This window comes from Lathyrus oleraceus, chromosome 6, assembly GCF_024323335.1.
Source record: "Lathyrus oleraceus cultivar Zhongwan6 chromosome 6, CAAS_Psat_ZW6_1.0, whole genome shotgun sequence".
In the NCBI taxonomy this organism is placed as follows: Eukaryota; Viridiplantae; Streptophyta; class Magnoliopsida; order Fabales; family Fabaceae; genus Lathyrus; species Lathyrus oleraceus.
Genome location: NC_066584.1, coordinates 351,923,290 through 351,939,487, shown reverse-complemented (window position 1 = coordinate 351,939,487; position 16,198 = coordinate 351,923,290). Strand labels below are relative to the sequence as shown.

Genomic DNA, 16,198 nt, shown 5'->3' with positions numbered 1-16,198 from the left:
TTGTCCTAGTTGTTTTATTGGATGGTCCCAAAAAAAAACATTTATGACATAACCATGAGCAAAAGAATGAAACGAAAACGATGGGTAAGAACATTACATAAGCGTGTGCATCAATAATGAAAACCTCAACCAATTTCTAAAACTTGTAACAATGATAAAAGCTAGGGACAAATATGATTTTCTTGGATTTTTTGCAAAAGCTTAACGGACCAAAACTTGTCTTAGCGGTTTTAGGTCGGTGGTGTGAGAGAAAGTTTTATAGCAAACATTCCACACAAAAAAATGTATAGCTATGATTCTTGTGTCACAATCAAGTTTTAAATAATGGCAGTGATTGCGTTGCGATCGCGTAAAGACTTTCGCGATTAATGGTTGCAGTCGTCGACATATAAATTAACCACAATTCTTTTATCATAAAAATGATAAATAATAGTGTGTCAGCATCGAAATCTTTCCATATTAAGATTTATTTAGTTTAAGTTGGTCACAAATTCAAACTAACAAGTCCAAACCTTAATTTCAAATTGAAAATATACAATACATGGTTAACAATTGTGGAAGAGCATCTAAAAACAACTCCTCAACAATCATTCAATCAAATCCAAATACTCAAAACCATACTACATATCTATATATTCCTAAATCACTTCTCTTGTAATAATTATATACACACACATTTTCACTTTACAGAATTTAAACGGTCATCAACATTGATTAATATCATTGTCTGAAATGGAATCAGGAATACCATCCAGCAAGCAAAAAGCTGGAGGAATAGTTAATGTCTCTGAATTTCCATAAGCGTTCCAACAAAAAGCATCACTTAACATATCTCCTTGAGAAGGAAGAAGCTCAACATCAGAGAGAGTCAGGTTTGTGCAAGGGACGGAGTCGCTGCACGCGAAATGCATAGGAGGATGTTTGATATCATAAGTTCCTCTTATGCTTGTGTAAACTATGTCTGATACGAAAACTGCAGAGGTTTTGTTGCTGCAATCTTTACTCAGACAGTAAAATTGATCGATTATAATTGGATTTTTCACGGTATCCATGTGAATATTCTTAAATGTTACTCCTGATACTGATCCTGATCCACCTTGCCATGTCTTGATTCTTACCCCGTTATCCGACATTTTTATAGTTGATTCTCGTACGGTTATGTTTGATACACATGCTCTTGAGTTGTGGTTTCCCAAACTTCCAATGCTGAACAAAGTAAAACAAATACTCCATCAGATCTTTAATATAAAAAAAAAATTGTTTTTTAATTAATAATCGATGTATCTGATCTAATACATAGATCAGATATACTGATTATTCAATGAATTTAAAACCAAGATTAGAGGAAGTATGAAATTACCTTATGCCATGACCTGGTCCACATGTAATGTTTTTAATATCAACATCAAAGCAACCGGTTCCAATGGAAACACAATCATCACCTATGAAAGAAAAGTTCATGAAAATATTGTTATTAAAGCCTTGTCATGCTGCAAAGTATAGGAGCTAAGGGATCATTTTGTGACTAACCATTGGAGACAATAGAGTTATATATTTTGACATCATTAGTATTTTCTATGTGTATTCCATCCGTGTTCGGGCTTAACGCCGGAGCTGTTATGACGATCGATTCTACATGAACAGTTTGGCAGCCATCGAATCTGAAATGGAATTGAGGGCTGTTTTTAATCCTAAGTCCTTGTACAGTCAAATTCGAACTCAAGAAAAATCTTATAGCCTGCAAAATCAAAGTTACATACTCACATTCAAATAATCATTTTCAATATAAAAAAAATGCATAATAAGAAAGGTTTTGAAAAACTTACAACTGGGCTGTCACAAGGTCCTGGCAATGTTGTTCCATTAGGTCCCTGTGGAGGAATTGTTAGCGACGGATCGGCTACTCTTTTAAGCGTCCGAAATTTTATTTGCTTAAGATTTTAAGTTACATCAATATATTTACCTTGTGAGGCTTACAAGGAAGATCCCACCATTTTTGTCCTCTGCCATCAATTGTTCCACTTCCTTCAAGTGACATACCGTTGATTCTATAAAAGACTAACCATTGACGCCTACTATTGTTTTTGAGCCAAGACTCAGGTCCATCAGGTGTCATAAGAGTGCCATCAACCTTCTCCATATACATCAATAAAGTGATCAGTTAAGTCATCTCAGTTGGTAATTATGAGGGACGCGAGTTCTAACCAACGACAAGTTTTACTTTTCCATCACTAATTTTGCACTACTTTTCAACCTTTTTTAATAGTGCTATAAGTTATTTTTGTAAAGTATTTTAGAGAACTTTTGAAAAGAACTTGAAAACAGATTACAAACAAGTCATCAATACTATATGTCATAAACTCAAATAAATTAATATAAACAGCACTGAGTAGACTACCTTTAGTACTAATCCACCATTACAAGGACCTGTGAAAATAGTAGATTGAACAATGAAGGAGAAACCACTAGGAACAAAGATAACATTAAGTGGTAATTCACTTTGGCAAGCACTGTCCCAAGCCATTTTGAAAGACTCAGTATCATCAGTTATTCCATCTCCAACAGCACCAAATGTTCGTACATCGAATAAACCAGATACATTTTGGCAATTATTATTATTACTAGTAGGGGGAGGACTAGGAAGTTCTTGAGGAGGAGCACTAGAATATGGTGGTGAAGGTAGTGGAGAAGGAGGTTTAGAATAGGGTGGTGAAGGTAGTGGAGAAGGAGGTACTGAAATTTCAGATGGTGGATTGTGATAATGTTTGTGTTTTGTATGAGAATGGTGTCTTGCTTCAACAGAAAGAAACAAAGTAAGAAAATATATAGAGAATAATAGTATTAAAATAGGAGAGTACCTCATTTTGAAATTTAAATAGTTTCTACTACTTGAGACTAAAATAAGAAAGAAAATAAATTCTACTCAAAATTAAGACACTTGATATTAAGATACCTATTGGCTTATAGTGAGTGTTAAGTGTAAAGAACTAGATGAAAAGAAAAAAAAAGGCACAACAAATTGTAACCCTTAGTTTGGGGAAGTTGAAAGAAACAAATGAAGATTCTAGCTTCTTTGTTAAAGTGACTTGTAGGAGCACTAGAACACAAGTTGCAACAAGTTTAATTGGAGTTGGATGGAATGGAACATACATGCAAAGTAAGAAAGGTTTGGTTACTATATATAATAAGAAAAGTGTAGTGGACAAAGTGGTAAGTTTTTCAACTGAATATTACCAATTTTTTAATGGCTTTAGAAGTGGGAACCGACAAATATACCTCATAGGTATTGGCCTTACTTTTGAGGATGTGGAGAAAGCATTTGGCAAGTTTGAAAAGAGCAAAACGGAATAACGAGAAATCAGGCTTGGTGGGTAGTGGACAAACCTATCATGTTCTTCCCATATCTATAAATATAATTTTTTTTGTTCTTATCTCAACTATAAATGATTTGTTAAGGATAATATGTTTTAAGGAATAGAAACTATAAAAAATTGAAGTATTTAATGTATTGAAAATAAATATAAAGAAGGAAATATATTTTTTTTATTAAAGGCTTCTCATTTATAGGATAAAAAAATTTACACTTGGGCCTTAAGCCCATTAGGGCTAGTCGGTTTACAAGATTTTGAAATCTTCCTAACACAACCCTAGTTAGAGTATGAGTTGTTTCATTTTTCTCTACGGGAGTGTGGTTGAACCTCAACTTTTAAAACCGATTCATTTTCTCTCACATAACTTTGCATGTCATACCAACATTGTTTCTAGGAAATTTCCCCTCTCCATTTTTCACCAGCTTCATTAATTTCTTATTATCCGATTCGAACTCAACCCTTTTAAACTCAAACTGAGTAGTTTTATCCATCACCACCTTATTAGCCATGGCTTATGCCATAACAGGATCTCTATCACCCTGCATCCTACAAGAGATTTTGATTATGGTGTGACCTTGACCTTCATCATTCCCAAAGATAGCTCATAAACTCCAGATTCCTTCTTCTATTAGACTCGCATCCGTGTTACTCTTCATCCAACCTTTCCTGGAGGTGTCCATTTATTTTCCTTGTTTATTGCGTCTTCAATTCTGATGTTTATCTTCTTCCTTTTATTTGTTGTTTGCTTACTAATATTATTTCCAGATACAAGGTTCCTCATGGTTTCTTGTGTTGTTCTATGTAGGTAAATTTGCTCTTGAGCTTTTTCAGCAATTTTATCCTTTATATCCTTTTGCATGTTCATATTTTGACATTTAATTAACTCTTAATCATAGTTCTAAATTGCGGTTGCGGGTGTTGCGAATGCGGTAATTGCACTTGTTGCGATACACATTGTGGCCGTTGCGCTGTGAATTTTTATAGGTAGGTGTGTGAAATACGATATTGAAAAACACTTAATGTTAAGTTTTTTTGTTACATATGAAGTAAATTGAGTTTTAGGATTCTAATATTTTGATTTTTGATGAAAATACTTGAAGAATCATGATTAAAACTATTTCATATGATTCCTAATATAGTCGGAGGTGTAATTTTAAAATCACAACGCAGTTGCGGTATGATGCTGTTGCGGAGACAACCGCATCCGCAATATTGCGGGTGCAATTGCGGTTGCGAACCGCAATTTAAAACCATGCTCTTAGTGTCATCCTTTACTTCATCTCCACTATGAGAGAGATTTGATTCATATTCGTCTATTCATCTTTTGTTTGACTGTTGTTCATCATTGTGATATTCCCATAAGTTGTGTGATAATTAGGCTTGATCATGTTGTTATGATTGTTAGTAGTTCTCTAGTGATGAAATAAATTCCGGATACGAATATGAATTTCCTGAACCTCTTCCTTGTCCCTATTTATGACTTCATCTTTATTACTTTTATCTTTGATCTAACCTATAATGTTGTTGTTTCCTTTTCCAACTCTCTCTTTCTCTCTTTTTTTATTCAAACGTGTCTGAGGTTCATCCTTCTCCAGATAAGTATTGTTAATCCCTTGTTGACCTTTTCCTTTACCATTGTTATGATTTATGACTTTCTTTTGTTGATGCTTGTTTATCCATTCTTCTAAGAAGGCTTCCTTCTTTCTCGACTCCTCATTATATTATCTTCCCGTGTATTGGTTGACATGATGGAACAAAATTCACTATAACTTTGGTTGGCTTTCTTGATGACCTCTATAACATGTAATCCTTTTGTTAAAAAATAACATTATTTCTAGATGTCCATATGCCATCTAAGATATTGATGAACATGGATAAAGTCTCTTTATTTATCTTCATTATATTGTTTCTACACGAATCTTTAAGATTGAGAGATAGGTTTCTATTGAAATTAATATTCAACCGAGAGCCAAACCAAACATATTTTGTCCACCAACAACTCTTGAAGCAAGGGTCAATAGACTTTAGACTGGATTTACACATAAGACATAGCATATTGTTATGAATTCCTCTATTTCTCAAATTCTCCTTCACTGAAATAATAGTATATAGAAGTCTCCAAAGAAGATATTGCTTTATGGGGGTAACCTTGCTACCCAAAACTCTTCCCTTAATCTCATAGTTTGAGTCTCTGTTGGAGCATTCACACTCCATATTTATGTGCCAGTTCATTATATTGTAATAGCCTGTGTTAATAGTATATTTCCCATCCTTTCTAGCCTTCACACTAAGACAATCTTCCTCCTCCAGATTGTGTAAGGGAATTTTCAAATTATTTGTTCAGTCTATAGGGATGAATTGGTGTTGATCAAATTTAGGTTCCAACAATCATTTTTCATATCAATGAGGTCCCTAACTCCAATTGTCCTTGTCTCCAAGGGCATATGTATTAAGACTTTAAACCTACATTGGCTTGGAATCAAGTTATATTCCCAAATGTTGATCTTGTTACAATTCCCAATGTCCTAACAACCTCCTTATCTTATTATCCAAATGTTGTGATGTAAGCTTATCCACAAATAGTTAGGCCTTCTGCCTAGGTTGGTGTCGCATTACGCGAAAAACCGGCGGGAAAACGAAACAACAGAGCCGCCACCGTGCGTTATTTATCCCAAAAGAGGGAAAGGAAACGCTCGAAGTAAACCTGGAAAAGACATGGTCTCGCGACCAGAGAGAGATGGGATCGGGAGTCGGTTATGCGAAGGGAAGGTATTAGCACCCCTACGCATCCGTCGTACTCGACGGGATCCACGCTCAAAAGAAAGGATAAGGTTGCTAAACACTGCTCAAACATCAAACACTGGCTGAAAGGAGACACAGGAAAACAAGAGAAACTAACTCGGCAGGATATCGCATCCTGGGCCTACGTAGTCTGTCAGGCACAGACATCAGAGTCGACGTAGTTCGGGACAGGGGGAAACGTGCTCGCTAGGATGTCGCATCCTATGCATACGTATCTTCTCTGACTGGAGAAGAATCAGAGCACTTGTAGCTCGGCTAACGCACGCCAAACAAAACCACACAGGAAACCGACTGCCAATCGCTGGACTTATGTCAGACTCCACACAAACAGGCAAACATGGAGATCGAATGCCAATCGCTGGACTTACATCATACTCCGAATCAACAAACACACACACAGGAAACCGACTGCCAATCGCTGGACTTATGTCAGACTCCGACAAGCAAACAAGACACAGGAAACCAACTGCCAATCGCTGGACTCACGTCAGACTCCAACACACACAAAGGGGTGGAAAAAGAAAAAGGGCGCCCGGAGAGATCAGCTCATCTCCTGCCTACGTACCTCATCTGGTATGAGGATCAGGGCGACGTAGTTCCCCTACGCAGGGAAAGAACTTCTAACCTAACCAGAGACTGGGAAATGACCAACTAGAAGGGAGACTAACTCGAGCCTAATAGTTATCATGTAAATTCACCATGGTCCTAGGTTGAAGTTTCTATCTAACTTGCACAGGGAGCAAGCTATCCTAAACAGCACAGGCAAAGCAATCATACACACTTAGCACACACTATATACAAACAAAGTGGGCTCACACAAGGTTAGGCTGTGAAACACAAGCCAACTGGAATCGGGTGTAGTTAGCTCTTAACCCTAACATTGAGAGTTAGGGTGAAGCAGATGAAATGGGAAGTGAAGATAAGACTTCACAGCTCTTATCCCTGGCTTGGGAGAGCTTCAGACAAATGAAAGTGTGGGAGTTCAGAAAGTTGGAACTCTTCTCCACATATGACTGACACAACATGGATCTTGGGTTAATATCCACAATGCATCAACACAAGGTGTGTGAGCAGAGTGGATGATACACTGAATAGCAGGAGATGGACTACACATCTCTTCTATCTGCCAATTGCCTCATGGAGGTCTTTTCCTGCTTGGCATGAAAGTAAACACACACAAGCATTGCCTCTTAAGGAGGGCTTCAGACAGGTGCCTGCCCAAGTAACAGGACAGGTCTTCCAGACTACATGAAGTCAGAGAAATTATACCTCAATGCTTAAGCAACCAAGCAAAAGCAAAAGCAAGTTCAAAATAACTTAAGCAACTTATGTACCTGAAAAAAATCTAACTCAATCAGTATACAAGTCAAAAAAGTCAAACAGACAACCAATAGTCAACAATCAACAGACATAGTCAAACAAGCAAGGCAACAATGTGCAAGGCACAAGCTCAAACTCAAATGAGCTAAAATCCACCTACAAAACAACTCAAGATTAGTCAACATTAACCAATTAGTCAACTCAAGCAAGTGAATCAATCCAACCATAGCCATGTGCTTCTTAACCTGAAAACAAAGCTCAAACATGAGAGGCAAACCACTAGGGCAAGGCCTAGGGTCAAAGAGGGAGAAAAAATTCAAAACAGAACATGAATTTCAACATGAATCAACCTCAATCAATTAAGAACACAATCCAAAAGGTCTCATGTCATTAGCATGCACCAAATTCATTTCACAAACCAATCATGGCAAGGTATGCAAGTTGAAAGCACATTGAGACAACAGAATGAACAAATGCACATTAATTCAAAAATGATTCAATTAATCTCAAGAAAAATGATGGCTAAACAGAACACACAACATGATCAACACCCAAAAAATTAGGGCAATTGGACATGATTAGGCATGGTAATCAAATTCATCAAGGCAAGGCATTCAAAACAAGCTCAAATAGGATACCAAATGCTACACCAACTTAGCACAAGCCTAAAATAGAAATGACAAATGATAAAGACCTCCAACCAAAGCCATAACAAACTTCAATATGTCTAGAAAGAGTATGCAAAGTTTCACATTCATATGATAAAGCACAAGCATTTCACAAATGATTGAAGTTCAAGACACTCCAAAAGCGCACAAATGACCATCCAGCAAGAAAAATCTCAAACAAATCAGAAATGAATCCAACAATTCCACAAAAATTCATAATCAAACATAACATGCATAGTAAGCGTCATACAAAAAATCAAATCATTTGGAATTTATTTGGCAAGGCAAAGAAATTAATCAAATTGAGCAAGCAAAGGTGTGACACACATTGTCACACCTACATTCACATGATCATAACTCAGCAACCACAAATGATAAAAATGCAAACTCAACACCAAAATGTCCAGCCAAGAGTCTAGTTTAAGCATGCAAAATTTCATAGGCATTGGATTAAATCTCATCATTTCACAAAGCATATGGCAAGCAAAGTACAAAATATGACACATGCACACAAACCCTAGGCCAAATTAATTTTCATCCGAGCACAATTTCTGGAAAAATCATCAAAAAATACTAGACACAATAAGGAGAACAGTGAAAAAATCCACACATTTTTTGGATCAATATTTATTTAGTTATGATTTTTTGAAGTGAAAGAAAAAAATAAAAAACATGATGAAGCATAGTATGAATGGATGAAAAAAAAATGAAATAAAATGTAAACGGCATATTGGAACTTGTCCTCAGCCAGAATCGAAGGGTGGCAAAGTTTGAAATAAGGCGCTAGTTAGTGAAACGCGCCGTTTCACTTAACTTATGTGGCACACTCAAGCGCTCATGGCCAATCAAATTGCCACGCTGGACCAATACATGTTCAGTTACGCACAAACACATGCAGAGTATGGAAAACACGCTGGGAAAGATCTAGACACGTTCTGGAAATGGTTTGCTATCATCTTCGTCAACATTCATCACGTTCATACGCTTTCAAGAACAAAAGTTACCAGAAACCAAAAATGAGCATATCATCGTGTTCATCTCTCATCACTCATCACTAATCCGTGCATGATTTAACCTAATTCTCATTAACATGAACAGATCGAGGCAAACAATTTTCACATGTCAATCTTTAAATCCTCATAACTAAGTCATTTCTACATGGAAATTCATGGAACAAAGCTCATTTTACTCAGCATTAAAAGATCTACAACTAACACATAACAATTTCAAGAATTAAGACATGCGATTTCTGACCTTGATGAATATGCAGAAGTGAAACAGCTCGATTCAGGCCTTGCTAAGCACAAACAGATACTCCAAAGCTCTTGTATGATTGAATGGATGAAGGTTTGATGCTTACTCGAGCTTGATTCCAACAGAATTCTCAACTGCCATGGATGAGTGTCAAGTTCCAACTAGCTTCAAATCTGCACGAAATCCTCTAGATCTTGCTTCAACAATGCTCCATAATCCTTCCAGATGATGATTTGATCAATGGATGATGAATTGGTTTGAAGAAAATTGAAAAAAGTTTGAGAGAGAAAATTTGGAGAAAATTGTAGATCTGAAAATGTGATGTTGTTAATGCTGAATTCTGTTATGCTTAGCTATATATATGAGCTCCTAATCATGTTGTTAATCACAATTAAGCAAATGGAAAATGGATTAATGAAATTGAGAGTGTAATGTAAAATTGGATAATGCACCTCTATGCATGGAAAACAATGGAACAGTGCACGTGTGATAGCTTGAACTCACTCAAAATTCTGTTTGGAAGCCAAATGCAATGCTAGAATGTGAAAACAATGCATTATTTTCAAATTTGAACTTTCCCTCCAAAATTCAAATGAAAAACCAAATGTTTATGTGATGGAAATGCATGGCATATGATGCATGATTTGGATAGTAGAGATCAAGAGAAAAATGTTGCAAAAAGAGCCATCTCATTTGGACATTTGGTGTGAAAGTTATGCATGCTTGAAGTTCAAATTCACTTGGCCATGATTGATCCATATCTCTTCAACCATACATGAGAAATTCATGATCTTGGACTTTTTAGAAATTGGAGAGAAAGATCTTCAACTTTCATGTAGGACAAAAATTCATTTGAAGCTTCTTTGATGTTGGAAAGTTGAGTTGAAGTTAGTCCAAAACTTGCCATTTTTGGAAACTTTAAATTACAGGTCACTTGCTATTTTGGGAAAGTTTTGATCTGACCTCAAATTCTTCCATGTTGATGTTTGAAATGTCAAATGATACTTGTATGGACATGAATGAGGCATCTCTAACCATCTCCCACCTTTAAATCCATGATTGAACTGACAGTTGACTTTTGTTGACTTTCTAGGGTTTCAGATGAATTGATCATTGACTGATGAGCTTTGAACATCCAATGCTTGACCAAATCACTTCAAAATGATCCTGGGGTCACATGAACTCATTGAACCAACCCTAGGGCTTTGCTTCCATGGAAAATGCTCTTGCTTGCTTGCACAACTGAATCTTCTGACCAGTCTGACTGATGAATTGATGCACTATGCAAATGAGCAATGCAATGTTAATGACCTAAAATGAAAATGTATGTACAAAATGGGAGGTGCAAATTTGAGGTGCTATAGCTGCCCCTATTCAATCAACTGGGAACCTGAATGGATGAGAGCAATGGCTGTCAGACCTTCAGGGTTCACAGGGATTGAATACCAAAGAACCGAAGAAATTTGCACTCCGCGGGGGATATGATACGGGAGATTTGCAACCAACCAGACAAGATGTTTACCCATGACTCCACTAGGGACTTTGATTTTTTCAGAAAAAAGGAACCACATCCAGACATCGAAGGACGATGAATAGAAATCACAACTAGACGCCAACGGACGACTAGGAAAAACTCAACGTTTATCGAAACCAACAGAGAGGTGACCAGACATCAACGGATGAATGGAAAGAAAGGGATACCACCATACGTCAACGGACGAATGGGAAAAACTCAACGTTTATCGACACCAACGGAGAGGTGACCAGACATCAACGAATGACTGGGAAAGACTCGACCAGACGTCAATGGACGAAAGGGAGAAGCTCGACGTTTATCGACACCAACAGAGAGGTGACCAGACATTAACGAATGACTGGGAAAGACTCGACCAGACGTCAACGGACGAACGGGAGAAGCTCGACGTTTACCGACACCAACGGAGAGGTGGCCAGACATCAACTGATGAATGGGAAGACTCGACCAGACGTCAACGGACGAACGGGAGAAGCTCGACGTTTATCGACACCAACGGAGAGGTGACCAGACATCAACGGATGAATGGGAAGACTCGACCAGACGTCAACGGACGAACGGGAGAAGCTCGACGTTTATCGACACCAACGGAGAGGTGACCAGACATCAACGGATGAATGGGAAGACTCGACCAGACGTCAACGGACGAACGGGAGAAAGAAAGGGGTGAGGTGTTACCGGTTAGTAGGTAACAAGCTCGGGAAGAATGAAATATCGAAGACCGGTGTGCGGGTGAGATATATCAATCAACTAAAAACATCTGAGGAAAACCTGAAGAGGCATATTTCGACTCAGGAAAATCTGACTCCACAGGGGACCAAGGTCACAAAAGGGAGCAGGAAGGAAGGAACACCAAGGATACCGGGTTGTAGGCATAAAACAGGTGACCGACCAAAGCGTGATTTGGTTTGTGTTCCAAAACACTCATCATCCTGAAGAGAGCGAAAACAAACTTGTTAAAGGATGGACATTCGATTCCACAAGGAATACAAATCTTACTCAGTTGGGAAGACAAACAAAGGGTTCGACCAAAGAGTGCATGAGATATATTATCTATAGCCGTCAAAACGTAGATAATACACTCGCATGGAAGATTATCCATAACCGGGTTGTAGGTTGTTAAAGGATAGATCAACCGAAATCGTGAATTGGTGTGTGTTCCAAGACACTCATCATCCTGAAGAGAGCGAAAGCAAACTTGTTAAAGGATGGACATTCGACTCCACAAGGAATACGAATCTTACTCAGTTGGGAAGACAAACAAAGGGTTCGACCAAAGAGTGCATGAGATATATTATCTATAGCCGTCAAAACGTAGATAATACTCTCAAGGAAGATTATCCATAACCGGGTTGTAGGTTGACAAAGGATAGATCGACCGAAATCGTGAATTGGTGGGTGTTCCAAAACACTCATCATCCTGAAGAGAGCGAAAGCAAACTTGTTAAAGGATGGATATTCGATTCCACAAGGAATACGAATCTTACTCGACTGGGAAGGACAAGACTTCGACCAAAGAGCGCATGAAATATATTATCTATAGCCGTCAAAACGTAGATAATACACTCGCATGGAAGATTATCCATAACCGGGTTGTAGGTTGTTAAAGGATAGATCAACCGAAATCGTGAATTGGTGTGTGTTCCAAAACACTCATCATCCTGAAGAGAGCGAAAGCAAACTTGTTAAAGGATGGACATTCGATTCCACAAGGAATACGAATCTTACTCGACTGGGAAGGACAACACTTCGACCAAGGAGCGCATGAGATATATCATCTATAGCCGTCAAAACGTAGATAATACTCTCGCATGGAAGATTATCCATAACCGGGTTGTAGGTTTTTAAATGGATAAATCAACCGAAAAAGAAAGGCATCGGGATACCGAGACTAGGTATGTAAAGATGACCAATCAAAAGGGGAAACCACAAACATTACCAGCAAACGGTGAATGAAAGAGGACCCACTGAGGATAAAATTGCTTACTCGGAGCAATCACCCACAAGGAAGGGGAAGACCCGCTGGGGATAAAGTTGCTTAATCAAAGCAAATATCCGAAAGGTGAAAGGAATATCAATACCGAAAACTGGATAATGATAACCACAAAGAGGGGATTACATCTACCGGTTCGTAGGTAGAAAACCACGGAAAAGTAACCGTCATCGACTAGGATGAGCACAAAGGGTTAACTCCACAAAGGGGAGAACATGGAATTTACATCTACCGGTTGGTAGGTAGAAGACCACAAAGATAGGACTTACAACTACCGGTTCGTAGGTAGAAGCCAACAAACAATCTGCTGAGGGACAGAGTGAGAAAAAAGGATTTACAACTACCGGGTAGTAGGTAGAAGACCGCAAAATCCGCCAACAACCAGAATGAACCACAAAGGTTACCTCTGCTAGGGGATGAAAGTGGGATTTATAACTACCGGTTAGTAGGTAGAAAACCACAAAGATAGGACTTACAACTACCGGTTAGTAGGTAGAAGCCAACGAATTCCGCTGAGGATAAGATGAATGAGTGCCGGTTAGTGAGCAACTATTCATTTATACCATAGGGAGGCACAAGAGACAGCCACAAGGAAGCCAATTTAGGATCGATCCAAAAAGGCATACTGAATCAAGACTCATCCTAATGAGGAAAGAACTCAATAGGGAAAACCCATCCCATTATGTGTGTAGGGAGGGCACGAAAACAACCGTCATCCACGAGGATATAACTCAGTGGGGAGCGCAGAAGGAAATGACAGATACTTTCTGCTTAAGGAGTCGACTCTATATGGAGAGATCAGACACACCCACATCTGCTAGGGGAGGATCTACTGGGGAGATCTGTATCACCAATTAGCAGGAGACAACCATCAACAGATACATGGAAAAAGATGCAACATGAGTATCTGAATGTTATGATTATGCATGTATGCATTATGCATGAGGAATGTATGATGAATGCTGACAAACAGACATGTTTAACACACATAGGTCCAGGAATCAACCATCCGGTACTACTCTTCCAGAGGGAAAGCCAAAATCATCAGAGAGCAAAAGAAAGTCTGCTGGAGACTGGGACATCAGGGAATAACATCATCCTGCAGGGGAGGAAGGCCACAAGAGGCTTCCGGAGGGATCATCAATCACAACCAGATGAAAGAGTTCAATATACAGGCAGACACGCCACAACAACAACTCATGCTGGGGATCAAAGATACCAGGGGGCAATCAAATCTCTGATGGGGATAGATAGGCATTGATAAAGCTCATCGTGCCAACAACTCCGCTGAGGAATCTATCCGAGGGAATGCCGGATTACTGGGATGTCAATCCACCAAATACCGAATCTTCCAAAGACAAGCACCCATGCCGGGGAGAGGAGAAGACTGCTCTACTGGAGAGATGAAAGTTGAAGTCTTCAATAAACACTCTGCTTGGGAACTGACCCACAAAAGTGTTCGAACAGCAACCTTGCTGGGGATGCCCCACGGTAGGGCTCAAACAGCACTCTACTGGGGATGCACCACAATAGGGCTAACAAGGACTTGGAGGAAGAATGCTGCACTGCCGGGGGCATGAAGATGAACAACTTCAACCAACACTGCACTGAGCAACCTCGCTGAGGAGAAACCATAAGAGGTTCTACAGGAAAAAGATACAGTTATGCTCGATGCTCGAGATACGAACAAATGTCTTACCTGTTGGTAATCATACCACCCTTGGGAGAGCACTGCAGATCTCCTAAGTATCCTTCCATCATCGTGAACGTTCACTTTGTTTAAGAACAATTTGTGATAAATTTGTTTATTTTGAAAACAATGATACTTTATCAATTAAAACATGCAAAACATTTGTTGAGTTGAAACAAATAAGAGTGCAAATAATTGGATAAAAGCTCAAATTGATGTGATGGAATGGTAGTCTGCAAATGGCAAAACTCCATAGATCTGTACAAGTTTGAAATCGGTGATATATATTGGAGAGGGCTACATTGAACATAATGACCTTTTCTCTACCAATTCCGAATTTCGATGTATTTGAAGCTTCAGTCGACGATGAATCGAGAATTCCTGGCGGATGACAGATGTAGAACAGAAAGTCTTGTCAGGATGCAGTTACTTGCCAAATCCCTAACTTTTGCCTAGATTGCCCCAGTGTGAGGTGATCAATCTAGCGGGATGCAAATTCTTTTTTCAATGTCTCTAACTTTTGCCTGGATCTCCCTTTCGGGTTTTCAATCCACCGAGACGCTCCCTTTTGCCTAAGTCGCCCTTTGGGGTGTTTGACTTAGCGAGCTGTTTTGTTCTCTTTTTTTTTTTGTTTAGGCGAAGTATTTCTTGACTGCATCTGAATTCACAGGACGAGTGAACTTCTCCATCCATTGTTGTAAGTGTCAAAGCACCGCCTGAAAAGGCTCTCTTGACAACATATGGACCTTCATAGTTTAGGGTTCACTTGCCCCTGGAATCGGGCGTGAAAGACAAGACTTTCTTGAGCACAAGGTCACCTTCTCGGAACACACGAGGCTTGACCTTCTTATCGAATGCTTTCTTCACTCTCTGCTGATATAACTGACCATGACACATGGCAGTTAATCTCTTCTTTTCGATCAGATTCAGTTGGTCGTAACGACTCTGAATCCATTCAGCATCAGTCAACTTGGGATTTTGAGGGTGCTATTTTTCTTTTGTTTCTTTCTTTCTTTTTTCTTGATTTTGATTTCGACTTTGATTTTGCACCCTCCTCTTTCTTTTTTTCTTTTTTTTTGATTACATTTGTAATGCCCCAGTTTGGCTGTTTTGCTGATTCTCGAGATACAGCTGAGTGATCTTCTTTTCTTGCTCAAGAAGTCGGGAAATCTCGTCAGGAATCCCTTCAACATCATCTTCCTCTGCTTCGAATACAGGGAATTCAAAACTGGGAGATGGCGTTGGATCATTCTGTTCAATGGGTTTAAGAATCAACCTGCATAATGATTTGATATGAAAAGCTTTTTGGAAATCAAACAAGACAATCGTTATGCAGATGAAAAGATTGCTTTTATTCTTGTTTTTAGGGTTTTTTGTGATCACCAATTTCATGCAAAAAGCGAAAAGGGAAAACAAATGGAAAAACAAATGTTTTAACATGCTTTTATTTGAATGAAAATATCATTGCTCAAATGTTGCCAACAATGTCATCACTTCTCCTTTTGGCATGGGAGAAGGGTTTTTAAACAAAGTGATTATTACTCTGACTTAGGAATGACTGTAGGA

The 16,198-nt window shown here is 38.6% G+C and overlaps 1 protein-coding gene across 1 annotated transcript; it reads right to left on the bottom strand.

Moving 5' to 3' along the window:
- Positions 1 to 491: 491 nt before the first annotated feature.
- LOC127097516 (polygalacturonase At1g48100) lies at positions 492 to 3,150 on the bottom strand. The gene is made up of 6 exons (XM_051036015.1): positions 2,399 to 3,150; positions 1,964 to 2,131; positions 1,827 to 1,871; positions 1,531 to 1,738; positions 1,361 to 1,442; positions 492 to 1,206 (listed from the first exon to the last, which is right to left on the bottom strand). The coding sequence occupies exons 1-6, from the start codon at positions 2,861 to 2,863 to the stop codon at positions 705 to 707; spliced, it is 1,470 nt and encodes a 489-aa protein (XP_050891972.1). The 5' UTR covers positions 2,864 to 3,150; the 3' UTR covers positions 492 to 704.
- Between the last annotated feature and the right edge of the window lie 13,048 nt (positions 3,151 to 16,198).

Coding starts and splice junctions, on each gene's coding strand:
- LOC127097516 (XM_051036015.1), bottom strand. CDS start 2,863: ATGAGGTACTCTCCTATTTTAATACTATTATTCTCTATATATTTTCTT. Junction 1,872..1,963: donor TTCCTTGTAAGCCTCACAAG/GTAAATATATTG, acceptor ATTCCTCCACAG/GGACCTAATGGAACAACATT. Junction 1,207..1,360: donor GGACCAGGTCATGGCATAAG/GTAATTTCATAC, acceptor TACTTTGTTCAG/CATTGGAAGTTTGGGAAACC.